Source organism: Lissotriton helveticus, chromosome 9 (genome assembly GCF_964261635.1).
Source record: "Lissotriton helveticus chromosome 9, aLisHel1.1, whole genome shotgun sequence".
In the NCBI taxonomy this organism is placed as follows: domain Eukaryota; kingdom Metazoa; phylum Chordata; class Amphibia; order Caudata; family Salamandridae; genus Lissotriton; species Lissotriton helveticus.
Window position 1 is genome coordinate 537,847,920 of NC_136070.1, and position 17,045 is coordinate 537,864,964.

Genomic DNA, 17,045 nt, shown 5'->3' on the forward strand with positions numbered 1-17,045 from the left:
ATCAACGAGTGCCCAAGTTAGAGCTTTTGGCAATGCTTGTCCACAGTGCATCGTATTGGATAAACATCGGGAGAAAGTTTTACATCCAATTCTGTTACCCGATGGACCGCGGGTCAAGGTTTTCTTGGGTTTTTCAGAGCTGTTCCATGTTTTATCCTCTGAATAAAAGTATCTTATTGTGATGATTGATCTACTTTTCTAAATAGATATATCATTCTTTTGTGGATTTAACCAACACTAGAAATGTACTTAGGTTTCTTACTGATGTTTTTCTACTTGAGGGGACACATAAACAGCTTATTACTGACAATGGTACACAGTTTGTAGCCAAGAAAATGAAGGATTTTCTTAAACTATATGCTGTAAAACATTTTCAGGTTGCTTTTTATAGCCCTACTGCCAACGGCTGGGTGGAAAGAGCCAATCGCTTTCTCAAAGAAGGGGTCCAGGCAGCTATCTTGGTTGGAATGTTAGAGGGGTTCCTTAATGAGAAAATTTAAGCGTATCACTCTATGCCACATTCTACGACTGCTGCTTCTCCTTTCTACCTATTGAGGGGTGGGAACCCCAATTCAAAACTATTTGATGTCTAATGTTACACTCTATGATTGTTCCTCTTCGAAATCTGATATTTGAAGTAGGGTTTTGTGTAAACAAAATGAAGAGTATTTTGGTGCTAAAAAAAGTCACGTGCTTAGAGTTTTCCCCTGGTGGGTGTGTTCTTATCAAGAAACTCTTTAAGGTGAGGAAAGGGGATTCAAAATTCTCCCAACATATAAGAGTTCTCAAGTTGAGAAAAAGTTCTGTCTTATCACATCAGAAAGGGTGGTGGAATAAGGATCGATTAGTTCCTTTCCTGAAAATCAAGCTGAAATTTATGATTGTATGAAAATGTCTGGTAATGACCTTGATGGTGATGCTTTTGTCCTGATGTTGTCCTCAAAACATTGCTCAACCAATACCATCAACTTCTGAAGAGGACAAAAAGGACCGTCCCTGCCTCTCAAATCAAGGCCAGTTCCAACCACAGAAAGGAACTATTCAACATCGTTATCGAGTTTCCCAGCCTCTCAGCCACTGGAGACACCATCACCCCCTCCCAGGAACTCTGCGACGCCCCAGTGGATTTCTTCCACAACAAGCTTTCCAACATGTTCAAAAACTTTGTGCCACAAACCACCACTGCCAACATCCTCAGCCACATCGCACCCACAAATGCCAACACTGATCACATGCTAACCACCTGGAACCGCTCACCACATAAGACACCACTGCCATCATGAGCTCAGCCCACTCTGAAGCACCCTTGGACTCCTCTCCACACCACATCTTCAACCTTGGGAGCAACTAACTCACCACCATTTTCAACACATCCATTGTCACAGCCAACTCCCCAATGAATGGAAACATGTGGAAGTCAAACCCCTTATCAAGAAACTGTCCCCCGACCGCAGTGATCTCAAGAATGTCCATCCCACCTCCCTTCTCCCCTTTCAGAACCATCAACCACCAACTCACAGAACACCTGGAGAGCAACAATCTTCTGTACGTCTCCCAGTCCGGGTTCTGCACCACCACAGAACCAAAACTGCCCTTATTGCTGCCACCGACTTCGAAGCCTTGATCCTCCTCTACCTCTCGGCATCATTCAACACCGTATCCCACCACACCCTTATCAAGAGGCTCCACCACGTTGTAATTCAAGGAGACACTTTCAAATCACTCACCTTCTGCCTGAGCCCAGTTTTCCCCCACGACCAGAATACCGTCCTGGAAAAATACAGTCTCCACTTAGTTTTTGAACAGCTTATGCACACATTTTTGAAAGAATGCAGCCACTGACGCAAGTCCAAATGGCATGCGTACAAACTGATAGCATCCTTGGGGGTGTCATAAACGTGGTTAGAGACTGAATGTCCTCATGAAGCTTTATCTGGTGGTAAGCAGAGGACAGATCGTTTGAAAAAAACACTCCTTGCCTTTTGTCACCGTCACAAACCCATTAATTTTAGATGGGGAGAGTCTCTCAATTACAGTGTTGCTGTTCAGATTCCTGAGATCCACACAGAAGTGGATCTTCCCGTTACCATGTCTGGCTACCACCAATGGGTCAATCCACTCAGAGGTCTCTACCGGTTCAATGACCCTTCAAGGAGTAGCGTCTCAATTTCGTTATTCACTTCTTCCATCGAAATCCACTGAATTTCTCTGACCTTTGGCACCTTGGGGCTAACATTTATTTAGCACAATCTTCTGTGCGAAACCCCGTTAACTGTGTCAATCTTCCCTGTAAACACTTCTGGGTACATTTCTTTAAAGGCTATCCTTTATGCTCCTCACACCCCATAGGTAACACTTAATCATCACTGTTGGGGTCCAAAATTATGTTTATGCCCTCTGATCAATCCAACCAAGAACTAAAGGCCCCTTCTCTGCCTATTAAGCTTGCACATTGCTTTTCTCCCTTTGAACTCAAATGACAAGCTCCTAAATCCAATCATAGGGTCTCCTGTAAGACTTTCAGGGGTTACATCTGGTTAAGATAATGAGTTCCCTAAAACTCCTGCAAACTTCTCCTTTCATGCCCTTTTATCCATAACTGGGTACGGAGAACCAGAATCCATCACAATGGTAGCCTTCACCCGCCAATTTATATGTCGCACACTGGTTTAGATCTAGAGTGTTTATGAAGGAGATTGACGTCATTACATCATAATGTTCTTTAATGCCAAGCACACAGTCATTGTGCTTATGGTTCGCCTCTGAATCAGACCCATCTGAGCCTTTATCAGAGTCTGACTCCTCCTGTACCCTGGCTATAGTGTTAGTAGCTTTCCCACTCCTACACACTTTGGCAAAATGCCCCTTTATGCCATGCTCCATACATTTGTGGTCTCGTGCAGGGCATTTGTTTCATCTATACGCAAAGTGGTCCTTACTCCCAACCCTATAGCAACACCTCTCCTTATTTTCATTACACCTTTCTTAGTATCATCCTGAACTTTGGATTTGTCCCTGTTGACCTTCTATTTTACTTTACACACCAACTCCTTAGACTCCTCCTTAGAAGTTTTCCCAGCCCCCTTAGTAAATTTGTTAGAATCAGTTCTGCTAAAGAATCCTCCCCACTTATCCATAACCTCTCCTGTATATACTTATTGTTGACATACATAATGATCTGGTCACGAATGAGCTCATCATGCAAAACCCTAAATCTACACATAAGAGCAAACCTCTTAAGAGCTGAAACATAGTCTTCCACAGGCTCCAATTTGTTCTGCTTTCTCATGAAAAAATTGTGCCCGTCAATCGCAATACTCACTGATGTCTAGGAACATTTATCTTTGTACTCTAATATATGTTGGAAAACATCAGTCACTAAAACTGAGAGGATTATTCTCCATAGAGTTGTATACAATGAGCCCGTGCGGACCTAATGCTTTCAAGCGTATTTTTTAAATTATTTTAGTGTGACAACTCCTCATCTCCAATGGTATCAATATAGTTAAGAAAATACTCTTTCCACTCATGCCATTTAATGAGTGGCTCACCTGCAGTAGATAAAAATGGTTGAGGTGGTGTCAGTGAAAAAGTATGAGAAGCACACATGATTCAACAAAGGCCCCCCACTATACACACTGTAAATGTGGTTATTAGCTCTACAAATGGCAAATAAAGGACAGATCAGGGTAACGTCACTTCCAAATGCCCAACGTAAGGTGATCCTCTTGAGCGATGAAGCCCCCATACTTGCTCTGCCACAGTAGAAGGTAAAACTGCATGCCACGTCTAGCACAAGAATAGAGGAGCTGCGTACACATGGAACACACAAAGCATATCCCAAAGGTTGGTCAAAAACACGGTCAAAAGCAAGGTATCAGGTTGTGCTAGTAAGGATTCCACATCTCCTAAAGACTGTTTAAAATCGTATCAGCTGTGCGCACAAAAATTACACAGAGCAAAACACTTACCACTGCCGGTTTCCCTGAAAAGTAGCTGCTTTTTTGTATTTCTTTTTTTTTTTAAACTAAATCTTGCTTCCTGAAAACTTCCTGAAAATATCCGTAGACGCACTGACTGTCCGTTCGTGCAAGTGGCTGCAATTTCCAACAGCCTCTAAGCTCCCAAACAGCCGTGCTCCATTGAGCACATGTGGACGCACTTCCTCTGACCCCTATCCAATATAGAAGTCCCGTTATGTGAGTTGCGTTGCGTCAGGCCAAATCACTGGTAACCTAGCAACCCTCGTTCTTTGCGGTTTCCTCCAGTGAAACTGATGCACGCGTACCCCAACAACCTCTCCGGTGCCTCCTCAAATACTCTGCGGTATTGCTGCCCGCTGGGTCGGCCTCCTCCTGGTGCCTGAAAGTCCCCGCAGACCCACAGGACTGGCCACCTCAGGAAGCACACACTCCGCCTCCGCTAGTGCCACTCAAATCCACCTCAACAGCAAAAAGACGAAAAACGGGATTCTAACCCGTTGCCAAACTTGTTGCTTAATTACGACGTTTATGCAGAGGTATGTGTAAGCTTCTTTATTCAAGCAATGCAGGGAGAAAGACATGCCCTTTCGCCACAAGGTTCACTGCCAACTCCCAACTGCAGCACTTTCCCCATCATTCACTTATTTTAAAGACAATCACAACCACACGCTGTCTATCGATATGCCGGTGCCAGCGCATGGTTTAAAGTTAAAAACAACACATTTTTAATCGTTGATGGATCTGCTTCTTGCTGAAGTTCTTCTGCATCTTTTTTTTATTTTTTTTATTTCCAAAACCTTTATTGGTAAGTGAGAGCGAGAACACAGCTCAGTGCCTACAACCAGAATACGCCGGCAGCGCTTTCAGTCTTCTGCATCTCTTAGCACCAAACATCTCATGATACTCAAAGTTCTGGTTCCATGATGATGGCAGAGATCACATAATATCACAAGTGATTATACATTTTCTTTGACGTTCTTTCCTATCAGGTTCATGTTGCTTGACTTCATGATTCTTCTGCCACAGCTTTACAACAGGTCTTGGATAGGCAGTTAGTGAATTGCCTTTTCTCCTGGTGTTCACAGTAGTCATTCCTGTGGCCACATTCGTTGTTGAGATTCTTCTTCTTTGCAGGCTAGAGGCTGACCCGTCTAAACTGACCGGGGCCAGTAAGGTGAGCAAAAGAAGTTCCTCTTTGTGCTATTGATATTTTATGGATCTAAAAGTAGACGCATAAATTACCCTCGCCAGGGACTTTCATGCCTACACCTTTCCCCCCTATTTGGGAAGTAGACATCCAGTAATGTTTTAAAACATTTTTGTAACCAAAATGTTTATATTCAGTTTTTCCATTGTAACCCTTTGAAAATATGACTTGTGAACTACAAATCAATGGGTAACTAAAATGTTGGCCCTTTTTGACTCGTTTATCTGTTTTGGGTGTGTTATATACTGACATTTATGGTGAGTGGTAAAATAAGTAGCCCGCTGCACTGCATGCACATTCTGAGTTTGAAAGTGCGTTCTCAATTGTTTGTGATGTGTTGTGGTTCTCGTTGGAGGTGCACGCCGTAACCAGCTGGCTTAACTTGACCGACATTGTGATACAGACTGTGGTAACTTTGTCACAGGAGAGGGAACAACCTTTTTACTTTCTCCTTAGAAGCCACACCTGATGTCTCAAATTAGTGGATCAGGAAATAATGTGCACTCCTTTGCCGTTAACTTGATATTCTGACTACCCAGCCCAACTCACAAAGACCCCCACCAACTGTATGGCAAACCAGCAAGGCTCACTCGGCTGAGAAATTGCAGTTCTCTCAGTTGTGTAGCCCAGTCTCTAAAGCACAGAGTTGTACCAGTAGTTTGGGATGGGGCTGCAGTAGGTACCAAGAATGTCTGGCCAATCCTCTGAGTTCTTCCAGAGGAATAGTAAAGGAGGAGTCCTCTGTGGAACCCAGTGGAAGCAGGGCAATTAGCTAATTGGGCTAAGGTACTTGGAATTGCTGACCCGGGCTGGGACAGGTAAACTTTCTTTGGTTCTCCCTCTCTCCGTGCCTTCTTAGGTTCTTGTCAGGGTTGCTGGACCATGGGAAGTTTTTGGGATTTGTTGAGTCTTCCACCAGTGGCATTTTACAGGTGACAGGACCTAAGTAAATATTCTGACAGGCAGCATTTCTTTCTCATTCTGCAGTTATACAGTTTTTCTGCAATTGCCAAGAACCATGGATCAAAGGACATTCCCAGAGTCCCTCTTCGGTGGCAGTCCATCACGTTCATGGAATCACCAGTTCAAACATCTGGCATTCAGATGCCTCTCCAGTTGTCCTGGTATTTGAGACGATCCAGTTTCAAGAGCTGTTGTCTGGGATTGTTGACACGGGAGAAAATGGAGGGTATGGTTCTGCTAACCACCTGATGCAACGGGGTGGTGGCGATGTTGGTTACTCCGCCATTAGCCTGATGAGTCCTCTATTGCAGAAATTAGGCCTACATCCGTCTGTCGATTGGTTGTAATTTAGCCAACCTTTTCAAGGGTCATCATGTGCACTTACCTCCCTATTCCTTTATTGTGGCCTGTTGCATTGATGCGTAATGTCCAGGCGTTCCAGGTCACTAATCTGTTTATGACATTGGTAGGGTGGGCCATTGTGCATTTTGATATTTGCTGGTATTCCATGTATGTCTAGGATTCTGTCCAACTTTGACTGCACTGCTTCAATGGCAAGGGTAAGGGTGTCCGTGTTGGTTCCTCCGGTTATCCTGATGTATAATTTGTGTTAGTCTGATATAAAAAGGCAAATTGCAGAAACCAACACTCATAGGATTCCGGGGAGTGTTGTTCGTTATTTCAATGATTATAGGTGCACTCCTTTTGGAGTGCCCGCTGTCATTGAACTGGCTGTGTCCTCTTACTCCACCAGCTGATCCTTCCATGGAAACCATAATTGCTTTCTGGTTTTAGCTTCAATCTTTGTATTTCTCTTACGCTAGTGTCTCCTGTGCTAGAAAGACCATCATGGTCAACCATTTTACAGAGAGAATCTGCATAACAAATTTTCATTATTGTCCCTAGCATTCTATTTAATATCAAGGCCCGATGTCTATTTTCCTCAAGGAGTGCCTTCCACTTGGTTTACCAGTGACTGTTACTGATTGGTGGGAGGCTCTTGTTAGCTGCTGCCTCTTGATTGATTTCTTCAAGGTGCTGTTTTATGTGCAGGTGGCTGCAGTCGTCATTTGCACATGCTTTTCCTAAATGGCTCCCTTGTCTTTTTCCTCATTGGTGGCTATCCATAGATTGTACTGTATTGTAATTGCATTTGTATGGCACTTTCTACCCCTGATGAGGCGTCAAAGCGATTTGTTCGACAAGTAGCACGCTACTCTGGGACCTATAGAGGATTAGTGTTGAATTAGTATAGTGAAACATGCAACTAAATTTTAAGTGGTGGATAGGTTAGTTGTTTATTTGAATTTGGAAGGATCGCAGAAGGATAGACGAGGAAAGAAGGTTTGTAATTATAGAACGCTTGTTACCCCCTAATGGGGTGTTGAAGCATTTACTCCGGAAACCCATAAAGGATTAGTGGTGAATTAGTATGGTAAAATATGAAAGTAATTTGAGTGGTGGCTGACAAGGAAACTATTATCTACCTAGTTGTCTGTCATGACTTTAGAAGTATGAACTGGTCTGTTATAGACTGGGTCTCACTAAACATTGTTCCACCACCTTTCTCAAATTCAACTTTAAAAGGATTCAGTTAGTAGCCATATTCTTTTGTACTGTTTACTGATCTGACACTTAAGACGACACCACTCACATCAAGTTCAGGAGGAACCTTAAGAAAATTACAAGTACTTCGCTAGCCCCACTCATGCAAAACTATAAACCTGACCTCTAGGAGGATACCAACCTAGCGGCTGCGGAATTGTCCAAAGCCATTAGTGCAGCAGTCGATGTGCTTGCTCCTCTTGCCTCTTGCTACTCTGCTAGAAAGAAACCTTCTGCACCCTGGTTTTCGGAGCCTCTTAGGCTCATGAGACAAGGGTGCAGGAAGCAAGAAAGACTTTGGCGAGCAAGCTGGAATCTGAAGGAGAGGGATTAACACAAGTTACTCCTTAAGGAGTACAAGTTGGAGATTATCAGAGTTAAGCAAGAGTACTTTGCTAACCTGACAATGACTCTCTCCTCTCCCAGAGATCTTTTTAAAATAGTGGACTCGCTCTGCACGTTACAGATACAGGACCCTGTTGCAGGTACCCAGGAATTCTGTGATAAAATCGCAGTATTCTTCCATTCGAAGATTGCGGACATCTACCTGAATCTTGAAGTACAAAGATCTGTTACATCTCCCCCGCCTGTCCCCCTCTCTCTGCTCTCGAAGGAGGTTTCTTCAACCACCTCCAAGAGTCTGTTAGAGTTTCCGCCTTTATCCTATCAGGAGCTTGACCTGCTTTTAAGTAAGACAAGGTCGGGTTCCCCTTTGGACCCGTGTCCCCTTAAAGTCCTGAAGGATTGCAGAGACTCCTTGCTCCCTCTTCTACTTGACATCATGAATAGAGCTATGAGAGAGGGCATTTTTCTATCTGAATGGAAGAATGCGGTGGTCAAGCCCCTCTTAAAGAAGTCCACACTTGACCCTGAGGTGCTCAAGAAATATCGCCCCATTTCTTTGCTCCCAGCACCTGCAAAGATGCTTGAGACGTATCTCAATCAACATCTGGCGGCATTTCTTGACTCCTCAGACCTCCTGGATCAATCCCAGCACGGCTTCAGGAAACACCATAGTACCGAGTCAGCCCTCACGGTCGTCTTGAATAACATACGCTTGGAGTTAGACCAGGGACATTCCACCATCCTGGTCCTTCTAGACCTCACAGCCGCCTTTGATACCCTGTCCCCCTCGGTGCTAACATCTCGCCTGAGGGAGATAGGGGTGGAAGGGGCGGCCTTGAGTCTGCTGGCCTCCTTTCTCGACCAGAGGGTACAGAGGGTTAAGCTGGGAGACTTTCTATCTCCATCCCTACCTGTGCAATGTGGGGTCCCACAGGGGTCGGCATTAAGTCCGACCCTGTTTAACATCTACGTGACCCCACTTGCCAAGTTGGTTAGATCTTTTGGGATGGAGGTAGTCTCCTATGCAGATGACACACAGATCTTGGTGTCTCTCTCTCACCCTGATGGCTCGTCCCCGCTCAACTTTAGGAACTGCATGGAAGCAGTGTCACAATGGATGATTTACAATTCATTAAAGTTGAACGGGGAGAAGACGGAGATCCTGGTATTTGGCCCTAATAATAACATCTGGTCACCTGAATGGTGGCCGCCCTCGCTGGGGTCTTGTCCCACCCCCACGGAGTCAGCGCGGGATTTGGGAGTTTTGATTGAACCTGCCCTCTCCATGACTTTGCAGGTAAACAGAACTGTTGCTACCTGCTGGGGGATCATTAAAATACTCAGGAAAATAAAACATTACCTGTCCCCCCAGGCGCGGAAGCAAGTGGTGGTAGCACTTGTTGCTTCGCGACTCGATTATTGTAACGCCCTATACATCGGTATGAATAAGAGCCTAACACAGCGTCTTCAGACCGCCCAAAATGCGGCCGCCAAATTCGTTCTTGACGCTCCCAGACTAGCATCATCGACAGCAGCTAGGAAAGCCTTACATTGGCTTCCTATTGAAGCGAGGATCACCTTTAAAGTGCTCTGCCTGACTCATTGTGCACTCTCTGGCAATGGTGCAGGAGGGGTCAAGAAACTGCTGGCCCCCTATGTTTCGGGCAGACTCTTACGCTGTTCCTCAAAGAACTTGGTTGTGGTGCCTCGCTTCCGTAAGAGCAGATGGGCGGTAGGGCTTTTTCCTCAATCGCCCCTAAGCTTTGGAATACCCTTCCATGTGAAATTAAAGCTCAGCCTTCGGTTCTGCGGTTCCGCAAAGCACTAAAAACCTGGCTGTTTGCAAGGACGTACTTGTAGTTACTGTTTCATTGCTTCCTTGGTTTTTCTGTTAGGCGCCTTGATGCCTTCGGGCTAAGTCGCGCGTTATAAGATTCTTTTCATTTCATTTCATTTCAAAACTGATGTGGACTTTGCAAAGTGCAATAAATAACAACAGTAAGAGAAATGCTTTGAGGAGAAAAGTTTACAAATTTGATGCTATGCAACCCATGTGCTTACAAACAGGTGTTCTACAGTCATGTCATGTCATGTCATTACATTGCGGCCTTTAATAAGTCATGAAGACTTAACTTGGAGTGGAGCTATTAACCCTTGTGTTAAGTGGCTGATAAAAAGTGGTAGCTGCTTTCAGTAATTGTGGACCTGGCCAGCAGTTTCTGAGGAGATCAAAAGTACTAGGAGCCTTCCACTTATATTGCAATTTTCTTTCTAACTTGTATCTGTAGTTTGTGCTGTTTGAATTATGTTGAATTGTATTTCTTACAAAGGTAACTGTTCTTAGGACTCAAACTTCTTTTAACAGCACCCCAGATACAACGACTCTTGCAGTGTCTAGTTGAGGATTCATGATTTTATTCAAAAAGGAATGTCTGTTCTGTGCCCTGATCCACCAATCTTTTTTAAATTTCTTTCAGTGCATTAAGATGTGGCGTGAGGTTGGTTATATGGTAATGGGAGCGGCCCGCGTTGGGCAGGCATTCGTGGAGACCCAAGGCGAGCACATTCGTTTGATAGCTTGCAACTCCTCGTTTGGCGACGGACTGAGGAGTGTACAAGCTGTGACAGAAGGCTGCGTGAGTTCGTTCTTCACAGGCAGACAGGTAACTTTCAAAATTATAATCCACATCGTTTTAAGAACTTTCTTTCTCCAGTTGACTCCTACTGTTTATTCATCCTGTCCCATTTTCAGTAATGTCCACTGTACTCTTTTGATGGGTTGTAGCCTCAGGAGTGCTGCAAATTAGAAAAATAAATTGACTGACCATCCCTTTGCTGTAAAGTTAGCAAGCAATATGCCACCATCGAATTGTATCATATCCTTGCTGACCATTGGCCACAGCTTTAGATCCTCTTCTCGCAAACCACTAAGCTATCATTGTCTGCTTGTAGTGCACTTTCTCTTGGCCAGGAAGGTAAACTAGAGTGTATATGGCAAGTATGTCCTTAGAAAATAAAATATAGCTTTAGATATGGAAATGTTTCCACAATTCAGGAAAGCATGTGCCATTTGCGATTTTGAATGATCAGCGTTCTCAATTGCAGTTGATTTGCATTGTAACTTTGCCAGTCAGTAGACTTTCTGGAATCGGATTGGTCACTTGCATAGTCTGCATTACCTAGTAATTCTAGTCAAATGTCTTCAATTGATTTCCGAAATTGAGTTTCCTTTTGCCCAGGACTTTGCCTTGAAATTTTACTTTCCGTTACAATTCTCGAGTGACCCTTCATCACGTGGCAAGATACAAGATAACTTTGTACACGGCTTGCATTACTGAAATGCATTTCTTAGAGGCGGTGGTGGCCCAGGATTGTGGTGTCATTTATTCATTAATTTCAGTATGCCTTTGTTATGCTCAACAGTTGCATCACCGTGTAGGGGGATGGGAGGAGTAATTGCAAGTATTTTGAGAAGATAGGGGTTTATAGTCTGACTTGTAGAGCTAATATGCCATGGATTCACTCAGTTTAGGGTCACCTATGATTGGAAGAAGTTGGATCAGATCACACAAACCCTGAAAAGTAGCGTGGTATGAGTTGGTGTATATAAAAATGGTTTCTGCTTCCTGGTATCCTGAGCAAACAAATAATAGAATATAGCCAAAACAATCTGAAGGATCAACTGACGTTCTGCTATAGATGACTATATAACAAAGGCTACCCAATCAATATGCAAACAGAACACAAAAACAAAAAGTAGATTTTCTGTACTTGTATCCAGATTTTTGAAGCCAAAGGAACAATGCCTATTTTCTTTCTGTAAAACTAAGATTCGATTAATTTGCAGGCTTGTACTCTGCCTTTGTTCAGTAAAAAGTAACAACTACGCACTAATACTCTGTGGTGCTTAAACACAGTTCAGTACGTTAAGCATATGGTATATATAAATAATTACACCATAAATAAAACAATCCTTATTTAACACCAGATGCTCTGCAGGCATATTACCTGCCTCAATGTAAATTACAGCATCTTTTTTAGCTTTGAGACTTTGTTTCCCATTTACCATTAAGCTCATTCAAACACTCTCTGTCTCTCGCTTTGTCTCTGACTCGCTTTGTCTCTGTCTGTCCCTTTGTCCCTGTCTCTCGCTTTGTCTCTCTGTGTCTCGCTTTGTCTCTCTGTCTCTCGCTTTGTCTCTCTGTCTCTTGCTTTGTCTCTTTGTCTTCCCTATCTTGGTCTCTATCTGTAAGCCTCTCTTGAATATCCAGAGTGCTGAGAGATCCTGTTGCAGTTAAGATGATTTCATGTACTTTCGGCATTTGCTTGTTAACGTGTAAATTGCAGTCTAACTTTAAAAAGATACAGTAATGACAACATTGTTATGTGCTTCCCTTTAGAGGAGCCTCCGGAGAGTTAAGGAACCTTCATCGTTTGAGAAGGAAGATGTGTCTGTGTGGAGCATTACCTCAGAAGAGCCTTCCTCAGGGGGAGATTTTAAGACCAATTGTGATTCCTCCTCTCTCAAATCTGACACTCCGGGGCAGTATGAGCAAAGTGCAGAGCATCCACAGCCGATGGGCCATCCACAAGGAACTGGTTTTAGCTCCAGAAATTTGAGTGAAACAAGAAGTGGGCCGAGCCGGACTTCCCGCCATTACTCTACAATAAGGGGACTAACAGCAGAGGATATCAGAAAAGCCAGGGATGCCAAGCAGGCCAAGGAGCCACATGATCTGGTGAAGCCTCCCAGGCAGAAGGTAGTTGCAAACACTCGCTATATTTAAAGCGATATATGCAAGTTCTAGATGGTAAGATCTTCAAGAAGTCTGCCAACTTGTTTTTTTACTTGTTTCTTCTGTATATGCAAGCTTCTTCCTTTGCACCCTCTGCTGCTACTCACTGTCATTCACAACAGGCCTGTTTCCTTTGGGATTGTTCCTGCATACGGCTGAGACTTTATATAATAAGTGCCTGCAACTTTTGTGAAAACACACTGCCTGTAGATTTATACGCATAGCTTTTATGATGCAAAAAAAGTTCACTTAGGACTAAAATCCACAGCAGCCACAAAGAGTAAGATCAGTACATGAGGTAAGAGAGTTAATACAGGAGTGAGTGTTGCAAGGGTAGCTGCTTGGAAGTAGTGTAGGATCATTGTTGATAGCAAGTGGATTTTAAGTTAGGGTCCCCTACCATGTGAGTACATGTATTGAATATGTGTAGTAACAGAAATGGTCGGCACTCCCAAGTTGAAAAGTGTTGTAGAATAATAATTATTTCCTCCTATAAATCCTCCTTAATTATGACTTTAAAGTGGTAGAATTTTCTAAAGAGTGATGTGATCTATGCGTAGTTTCTTCTCAAGCCTTCTTTGAAACTGCCATCACATTTTACTTCCCATATTTGAGCCATTATGTAATATTCAGTGCTGTTTGTATTCTGTCTGGTCTTAGCTAGGGCCAAAGTTGCTTATTGCTGGAAGATCCTTGCTTTTTAATTCACCAAGTAAAGGTGTGACTGGTTCTTCGCATGGGATTCCAGTGTTGCTTGCTCCTTTAAAGCGATTCTCTAGTCCCCAAATATGTTAATCCCTATTGTATTTCTCCTTTCAATTCCGAAGCTGAGTGAACAAGCTCGAGAAAGGAAAGTACCTGCATCAAGAGTGAGCCGCCTCGCTAACTTTGGAGGTAATGTTTCTAAACAAGCTTGAAATGTAATTCACAGATTGATAGCACAACATCTTACCGGAAGACCATATGTTAATGTCTTCTTTGCTTGAGTCTTACTGCTTGTGTTTTTTTAAATAAACTTTTCTTTAACGGTTATAGGAACTAAAAACTCTGTATGTATCAAATATTAGGTGTAGTACATATATTTAGGAAAAAGGGTAGAATGCAATGTGCAAACTAGAGTACAATTTAACAAAAATAAACAAGCCACTGTTAATAGATATTTAGAAAAGAATGAAACAATTACTTACGACGGGTGGAACGTTGGAATTTGTTACTACTATTTGTTACATTTAAGGAGCTTTCTAACGGGTTACAAAAAATGAAGCTAAGATATGTAATGGTTGAAGGTTGTGTATAGGACAGCAACATTTATTTTGGAGGCATTTTAACTCTTTAAATAATAAAGAATGAAGAGTTGTACAGAAGGACTCTTTCAAGATTGAGACAGGGATATTGATTTGTTTGGCTCTGGCCTTCTAATAAGCTGTTTACATTTTCCTCGGGTCTCCTCATTGCTAGTTTTGACCTTGGAATTCTTCGGTTCCTTGCAATTTGTCAGCTGGTCTATGGGTTTCCTGTTGCGTCCCTACCTTTGCACCATGCAAGGTTCTCCTCTAAGTCGTAGCAATCTCACCAAGCAGACACAACAGCCCCACTGCTTCCTTTGCATTTTAGTACTCCTGCACACAGATGTTTACAGAAAGTAAATGATAGATCACTTTTAGCATTTACACCAAAACAACTGCCCAGCTGAGGTGCTCCTTAGAAGCCATCTCTTTGGGCTTCCACTTCAAGAGAAAGAGATTTATACAAAATCCTTAGAGTCATTGTGGCTAATGTAAGGTACCCAGCTGAGTTATGGATTCATTATATATATATCTATAAAAGTACATAGTGAGGACTGAATAAAGGAATATGTTAGATCTATTTTTTGTAGTTTGTGTACTCCACGATTGCGAAATGTAATTCTTCTTTAATCTTGACCATCCTATCTTCATACCATTTCCTTGTCTCCATTACCTCCTCAGTATGGCTTTGAGTATGTATGATCATACTAAGCTAGTGCTTGCAAAACATTTGTAGGGTTCTTTATTTGTTTCGTTCTCCTTCAACACACTTCATTGGTTCTCAATGGAGCAATACTTTGGAAAGTTTTGTAGATTTCACAAAAAGATTTAGAAAACTGACAAACCCTTACAAATGTAGTTAATAATTTTGGGTATAATGACGAACCTGATGTACTTCGATGTAGACGGTATCAAATTGGACATTTGTAATGTACTCGAGCTCCGTCTCATGCCTACTGAGTCAGTCCAGCCTTCTGAAGTGCCCACTTTGCGGATTTTAAATATTATTAGGCTTAGTGGTCGCAAAAAGGAGTAGGTTGAAGGGGTTCTTGTCATAGCACTCCTGGATCAACTGCTTCTGTTTTTTACTGATTGGAACCATTTTGAAATTCCTTTCGCAACAGTAAATTGATGAATTAGTGAGATCTCATGGTCACTACTAACATGTACAAGTCCTGTCGTCGTGTAGTGCCAATACCTAAAGATATATTTCGGGATGAAAATGTTTCCTAAGACCTACATCTGTTACTAAGGGGATGCAGCAATGGAGACCTGGTATAGGCTCTAGATATGCCTTCACTGCAGGGGCTATCTTGTATAGCACAGTGCAAGTGTTTTATTTTAATACCAAACAAACTGATCCATGTACCATATGATTTGTAAGTGCAGGGATTGCCTGTGTACCTCCTCCACTCAATGACAATGTAATGTTCTGGGCACACAAGACACTGTGTTGGTTAGTAGGTGGTGATCTCGGGGCCTGGCTTGGAACAACGTAGATGACTACCTAGCCGAGTGATGCGTGCCATTTGGCAGAACTGCTTTTACTGAGGATTGTCCCTGTCAAACCTAGAGATTAGTGCTTCCCCAAGCGAGTCCAGCCTTAGATTAGCATGCTCTCAATCCCTCACACACTCATCCACCCACAATAACACATGCAGTTCCCCCTTTTTTTTAATAGTTGCATTACCTGTGTTGCCCACCCCTTCTCCCACTCCACCCATACTTACACTTTCTTGTTTTTTCCATGACCTTAGTCATTGGTGGTTTTGTTTCTTTCCAGGTTTGGCGGTAAGCCTGGGAATGGGAGCACTTGCTGATGCAGCCAAAAAGTCACTGAATGGAAAAGTAGCCCAAAGTGGTAAGATAATTGCTTTGGGGTAGATTAAATTAGCAAAGATAAATTGTTAGTGCCCAAGGTATGGCTAATGGACTTTAGAGTGTCCATAATTAGTCCCTATATTCAGCCCTGCAGTTTTTGTGGTGCTTCATAATGTTGTATACTCTGTGATGGCAAACACCCTCCTCCAGAGGCAAAGCACACCTCCTGAGGATGTGATCAGGTGCACAGTCTGTCGGGAAGAAAACCTGTCCGTGGATGCCCCTCCATGCCTCCTCTTTAACCTCCCAACATCTTCCATGCCGAGGTTTAGGTTAAGTATGTTAATAGCTAGGAGCTCATTACCAAGGCAAGGTCTGCGGTATGAGTCTAAGAACTATGTAACACATTCTTACTGCTTCTCACCTGCAAGAGCTATTAATTTCCCAAAGCTATTAATTGTCACAACCTCATAGTGTTTTGTGCCACACTGTCTTAGAGTTAATGCTTTAAGGGCTAGATGTAGGTAATTCCCATTTACAGACTCTTAAATACCGAATTTTACCGATTCGGTATTTAAGAGTCTGTCAATGGGAAGGGGGCAGATTTAGGTAATTTTAAAATCTGAATTACCGAATCTGTAAAATTCGGTATTTACCGATTCTGGAAATACAGATCGGATTTCCCATTGATTCCTATGGGCAATACCGATTCGGTATTTACAGAATCGGTAAATACCGAATCCTGCAAGGGTGCAGGGGGTGTCACTTTGACACCCTCTAGCACCCCAAGTACATGCTTGTGTGACATGTGGCACACATACATGCCCTAAGGTCATGTCTGTGTGTCACATTGCACAGGTGTGCATGCACCGATGTGCATGCACACCTGAATTCGGTATTTTACCACACAATAGGATTGTGTGGTAAAATACCGACGCTTAAGGGCCTGTGGCACTGTAAAGTGTGCCACCTACATTTGTAATTACAGATTCGGTATATTTACCGATTCGGCAATTTACCGAATCGGTAATTTTACCGA

General features: G+C 42.9%; 1 protein-coding gene across 1 annotated transcript in view; it reads left to right on the top strand.

Moving 5' to 3' along the window:
* Positions 1–17,045, top strand: part of COQ8B (coenzyme Q8B) — a 109,461-nt gene that overhangs the window by 25,846 nt on the left and 66,570 nt on the right. The window contains exons 2-5 of the mRNA XM_078660404.1: positions 10,581–10,766; positions 12,504–12,863; positions 13,727–13,793; positions 15,969–16,046. Of these exons, the coding sequence (XP_078516530.1) occupies positions 10,590–10,766; positions 12,504–12,863; positions 13,727–13,793; positions 15,969–16,046 (682 nt within the window). The 5' untranslated portion in view covers positions 10,581–10,589. The remainder of the gene's footprint in view (positions 1–10,580; positions 10,767–12,503; positions 12,864–13,726; positions 13,794–15,968; positions 16,047–17,045) is intronic.